Source organism: Limulus polyphemus, unplaced genomic scaffold, assembly GCF_000517525.1.
Source record: "Limulus polyphemus unplaced genomic scaffold, Limulus_polyphemus-2.1.2 Scaffold1981, whole genome shotgun sequence".
Classification (NCBI taxonomy): domain Eukaryota; kingdom Metazoa; phylum Arthropoda; class Merostomata; order Xiphosura; family Limulidae; genus Limulus; species Limulus polyphemus.
The window spans coordinates 81,252-87,655 of record NW_013667591.1 but is presented as its reverse complement, the minus strand read 5'-3'; the positions used below and the strand labels follow the sequence as shown (position 1 = coordinate 87,655).

Below are 6,404 nucleotides of genomic sequence, written 5' to 3'. Positions count from 1 at the left end.
TGAGAACTTGTAAAACAAAAAATGAAGTTAGTTGATAGTTTTTGACACCACCAACTTCAATATTTGTTTTGTATATTTACAAGTTTTATCTAAGTAGATTGGAAGTTTAAATATTACTACCCACCTAAAACAAAATATAGCTGGAAGGCCAAAATTCAGGTTAGCAGTTGGGATTTGTTTTTCCAAAACAAATGTCAATAAAATACATATCATGGCAAAGTTCTAAATGTGAACACTTAACTTGCCCTCATAAAATATACATGATACTGGGCTGGAAAGGGCTAAAATACTTGTAAGGTTAGGATCAGTGTTCATATCTTAACTTTTTTTAATTTCTCCTGTGTACACATATACTTAAGGTATTTAATACATTTTTGATGTGCAAGTTCTAATCATCCTTGATTTCTTCTATATACACTTATATTAAATTGTGTGTGCAGATGGGTATTATATGACACTTTTTTGTTTTAAGTTGATACCAGTATCACCTGGTAAAGAGAAAAGATCCTCAGTCAACATGGGCAGACCACCTTGGGTAGACAGAGAGCTGGCTGGAAGGATTAAAGTGCCCCACACATTTGTCGTACATTCATACACCCGCCCCACAGTGTGTCAGTATTGTAAGAAACTTCTAAAGGGCTTGTTTCGACAAGGCATGCAATGTAAAGGTAATAATTTTTCACTAACATTTCCTTTATATGTCTTGTCTTATTTCAAATCTAATTTTACACTATGCATGGCTTCTCAAACTTATCAGTTTTCTAACTTAATGTATCAGTAGTTTAATAAGATACCTGCAAAAACTCAGTTTTTATAATTTAGACCAGAATCCCGATAATTGATAATTTAAGGAAACTGAAGATCTTATTATGTGTAATGAGTCTAGTTGAGCCTGGAAACAAACATGTTTTACCTATATGTAGTTGTATTTTAACGCTATTATGCCTGGGTAGATACATCCTGCCTTGCAGGCAAAATTGCACCATTGAATTAAATAAAATCATAGAAAATAAACTTACAGTTTATCTTAAACATATTTATAAAAAGTACTTCAGCTTAAATTTCTTACAACGCTAGAATCTGGGTTTCGATATCCGTGGTGGGCAGAGCACAGATAGCCCATTGTGTAGCTTTGTGCTTAACTTCAAACAAACAATTAAATTTCTTCAATAAAAAAATAATGATTTATTTAATTTTAAGTATAAAAATCATAAACTTTGATTTCAAATGAATTTTTTCTGAGCATAATATGACACTTATAGTCTCTAGGAGAAAAGTCAGAGTAGTTTTGAATAAAATAGCACTAATCTGAACTATGCAACTTCAATACAAGTGTGATTTTAGCAACTTTAGCCAGTCACTAATTCTCAGACTCAATTGTCATGACACAATGTAATTATCTGTACTTTAGCTTTGAGAGATCGTAAGCTTGTGTTCTTAATGCATAATGAAAGCTCTCTTTTTTTCTGTTCTTTTCAACTGTATAAGCCAATATGGCTTCCAGTTCAGTAATGAGAAAACCTTAGTTTGATGATGTGTTGCTAGAAGAAAAGACGGTTGTGAACAATGTCTGCAACAATTACAGTCCTAACTTTTAAACCTTGTGAAAAGTGTTTATTTCTCATTTTATACTTCGTTTGAATTGTGATGTTGCTGGTTGATAAAAGAAATGTTTTTCATGGAACGAAAAAAGGTAGGCTTAGCTAAATCATTTTGAACTTGACTGTTATGAAATAAGAAAATTTAAAAAGAATGTAGGAAGGCATGAAAATCAGTTATTGAAATATGCAACAAAGGTAAACATTTTTAATTGTTTCTTGAAAAGACATATCACAATGAAATATTTTTGAATTTTCAATGCTGCAAATTCATATAAATACCAATATAAAAATGATTTATTTATAGAAGCTACATAATCTGTAGAAAGTTTATCTTGAGTTTCAAACAATTTGATTGAGTAGTTGTTTTATTATTGTTGTTGTTGTTGTTTTTTGCATTGCAATAAAACAAACATGCAACAGGTGCCTGAGCACAGAAGAGTTTATATGTGTATAAAAGGTGTTACTTAAACACTAGAATGTTTTAGGGTAATACATGCAAATCATTTATGTATTCATTATAAACTAGATACTTTGTTTCATCTTATTATTGACCATTAGTAATTAAAAGAGTTGATAGTCATAAAACGAAATTAATTTGCTGGAAAATCTTTGAAATTGGATTAAGTAATATAAACACAGAATAACAAAATTTTCTTGTGAGCGAAGCAATGGGGAAAAAAGAGTTTGCTGAATATTATTTTCTAATATCACTGTATTTCAAACATTTTATAAGCCAAGCACATGAAATGTAAGAATTGAAGAATAAAATTGGTTAAGTATCAAACATAAAGTGAATCAAAAGAGAAATTGACTTTTTTTATCATTGGTAATATTCTGACACATGAACAACACTTGTTTGATTTAGTGCCTCTGTAATTAGATTAAAGAAAAATACATTTAAAGAGTTTTATATATGCTTAAGTACTGTCTATAATTCAGTCAGTTCTGGAATATCAGTGTTCACTTTCTTTATATTAGTAACTCTTTATATTTAATTATGTCTCTACAGAGAGGCATACTGTTTTTCTTTTGTTCCTTCTTTTTTTATTTTTTCTTTCCTCTTCTTCCAAACACTTTTCAACTGACCATCATTCCTTTATTTCTCGGTAGATTGGCTTTTAACTTGGTCCAGTACATCCAGATACCATTTTCTTTTTTTTCTTTCTTTTTTACTTAGGACTTTTAAAGGATTTTATGTGGTCAAAGGTCAACTCAAAAATGTATGTTTTAGGCTCCTGTGTGGTCATATTTACAGCAATACAGATGAAAATTGCACAAATATAAATTTTCATACACCCAACACATTAAAATTAGGATTTACCCATTTTAAGTCTTTTCAGGGAGGTCAGAGCTCACAATGAAAAAAAGTATAATTTGGGGGGTTTTGGTCAATTATTTGGCCATATTTTGACCAATTTGCATGGGATTTGGTACAAAGATACCTTCTTGCAGGTCCCAAGCAGTGATATTATAGACAGTTTTCAATTATTCTGTGTTTTTCATGATTTTTCCAGTGTCAAAATTGACCATGCTGAGATTGCGTGGCAGAGACATGTTGCTTTCGCCTGCGAATGTTGGTCTCTTTGTTTTTTATTTATTTTATTCTGTTTGGTTAACTACTGAGTATTAATGATTTCCTACTGGTTTTTATCTGTCTGTGCATTGCTGATGAAGTTTTGGAAATTACATTTGCATTCTTTAGGTGGAGCCACTGTACTGTGTAATTTTTCTTGACAAGTCACATGGTAACAATTTCACACACACACAAACAGTTTTCTTTAATTGTAAGTTTTAGTGCTGACTGTAAACTGACTTTGGGGTAATATTGACAATCTTTTGAGATTTGTGTAAACTTTATGCTGATTTTTATTTTAACAAGTATAAATGAGTGCAAACTGTTTGTTGTTATTTCAGTAGTATTATAGACAGTTTGTCATTTTCAGATTGTAAGTTGAATGTTCACAAGAGATGCTGTGAAAAAATCCCCATGGATTGTACGGGAGAAGCTCCAAAAGAATGGCGTATGTGTAAAAACCATTTTGAACCATTAATTATTATTGAAGAAAATTTAGATGTGCATGCAAAAAGGTCAAGTGAAAAATTGTAAATGCTCTCTGATGCTGTTTTTCAGCAGTGTTCAACCAATACTGAAATTTTTCATATACTTTTACGATATTGATATTTGATCTTTAATAACATGAATATTTATGTTTCAATTGATTCAATTCTAATTTTGACCACTTGTTTAAAGATAATTTTGAAAGTTTTTCTCATCGTTAAAAAATGTTCCAAAAGGTGGGGTAAAAATATTGTTAAACAAATTATGCTATGGGTAGTTTGTATTGCTCCTGGTTATGTGACTTGGCTGTAATTTAATATTTGTTTAATTTCACATTTCATATATTCTTACCTCATAAATTACTTAATTTCATGTTACTCCTGATAACTTGATGTAACCTTCCTTCATAATTTACCTAATTTCATGTTACTCCTGGTAATCAGGTGTAACTTTACTTCATGATTTACTTGTTATAATTGATAAAATGTTAACATCTGTGTCTGGTTAGTAGAAGGAGGAGAAAGTGTAGACAGCGAGAATGGTGGGGACAATCTGGATGGACAGAATGGAGTTGAAAAAGTTGATGATGATGACTCTGATAATGAAAGTGAGATGTCTTCTGAAAAAGGAGAGGATTCTAAACTCCCAGTGAAGTATGTTCTGTTACAGATTTAATTTAACATTTCATAGTAGTTATTAATAAAAAAAAATGTTTGGTTATGTCCTTGTTGCATTTATATGTTATTTTTAAATTAATTTTACTCAGATCCTAGCTCAGTATGTGAAACTTAAGTCATAAGAAGATAGCAAGCTGATTATACTTGGCAATCTGTTCACCCATTTAAATAGAAATATCTGAATAGGTACAATTTTTATAAATTACTTAACCTTTAAGAAATTAATGGGCTCTTCTGCTAAAGTAATGAACCATTGACTTTAGAAATCTTCCTAAAATAGCAAACTGAAAATCTATCTTAAATCAGATAACACGAAAAGAACAAATGATGCAGAGTGCTATATTAACAATGTTTTAGATGTATATATGGTGGGGTGAATTTGTATAATTAATAAGTGTTAGATTTTAAGTGCTTACTTTTAAAGCTAAAAGGTATTCATAATTTGCTGTATTAAAAATACAAATATATTTCCAAATTCTCTGATAAGCTTGTCAACTTTTGCAGGGAACTTTGATAAGTTAAATTTATCAATTTAATATAAAAACTGAGCAATAAATTAACAATATTTTTGAAAACTTGATAATTTTAAATCAGAATTAGGTTAAAAGGTGTGTATTAAAAGAAATGTGATGTTTTTATCTATAAGAATACTAGGCAGATTAAATGAAGATATAATCATGCAGAAGAGGAAAGAAAGAGTCTCATCCATAATAAGTTGTATGACTTTGCCTTCATAGATGAGTGAAATCTTTTAATTTTTTTTGTATATCAAGAGAATACTGCTTTGTGGAAAGGCATATTTATTAAGATTGTGTACCACTTTATTTCACCATCATTCTTTTAACAGCTTAATTATTTTAAATAGTATTTGTCCTCTTACTGCAAATTTTAATTTAAAGAATATAAAGATAATACAAAAAAATTCTAAGAATAACTATGTTTTATCAAAAGTATATTTATAAGAGAATATTGGCAATGTATCCATTCTCTTCACCATTTGGGGTTACAGGCTACTACATTAAACTATTCTGAAAATATAGTCCTAGCCTACCTTGTATTAAATGCTTATGAAAGCACTCATGATAGCTTATAGTACTTTTGAAAAGTTCACCCTTTCAACAAAAAAGCAATGAATTACAATTCTTTTCTTTAGACACTTTGTTTTCAAAACAGCATTAGCAAGTATGTTGGGAAACAAACAGCAATTTGGGTAGTTTTTAAATTAACATGTTTTGTGTAAATATAAAACTACATGCTTTCTGCACTGGATGGCTAGATTTTAGCCCACATGTGGGTGGCATATTGTAATGTATTACCCACATGCACACCTTAAAAAAAAAGCTAATAATACCTATTAAGTAATAGTCAGTTTTGAGCATGCAGCACACACAAGAGTAGAAATACTTGAATGTATGCATATTTCACATAACAATGTGCCTGAAGGTGCACACTAGATTGGAAAAGCTTTAATTTAACTTTGAATTTGTGTTTCACATTATCTTTTTACATTTGTTTTGGAGAAGAGGAGGTGCACAAAAAACAGTGTAGTAATTTTTGACTGAATTATGTATTTCTGTAGTATGTGATTTGAGCTCATAAATTAACATCTTTTCCATATGTAAAACCTGTCTAAAATTTGGTCTGTTAGGGATCTTAAATATTTAATTCTGAAAAGCAGTGCTACAATCAGCAAGGAACAGACCAGTTTTTGGATCAGATCCAAGAATCTCTTCTGGGGTATTAGTAGTGGTTCATAAGAAGTTTTAAGTGTAACACCTGAAATAAAAAAAAAAGTAAACTTACTGTTTAACAGCTGATCCAACCATGAAAGACCTAGCAGTTTGTCAGGAAGAACTAAGTACTACCTTTTTATTAATATTCCTGGTAATTATTATGTGTTTGGTAGGGTTGATATGGGAGTGAAGGAAATACAAAGATAAAAAAAAGTTTTTGAATAATCATAAAAAGATAACACTTTAACATAACTCAGAAAGATATCTGTCAGGATCTGGTTAGGCATTAACATTGCACATAAGATGATGTAATGTGTATGTGATGATGTAATTT

At 30.1% G+C, this 6,404-nt stretch overlaps 1 protein-coding gene across 7 annotated transcripts in view; it reads left to right on the top strand.

Moving 5' to 3' along the window:
• LOC106465557 (serine/threonine-protein kinase D1-like) overlaps window positions 1-6,404 on the top strand; it is a 97,625-nt gene that overhangs the window by 65,489 nt on the left and 25,732 nt on the right. For 6 of the 7 annotated variants that reach the window (XM_022393478.1, XM_022393479.1, XM_022393480.1 and 3 more), the window contains 3 exons: window positions 473-668; window positions 3,545-3,622; window positions 4,169-4,313. In XM_022393478.1, coding sequence (XP_022249186.1) covers window positions 473-668; window positions 3,545-3,622; window positions 4,169-4,313 — 419 coding nt within the window. The remainder of the gene's footprint in view (window positions 1-472; window positions 669-3,544; window positions 3,623-4,168; window positions 4,314-6,404) is intronic. The other variant, XM_022393477.1, reaches the window with a different exon arrangement.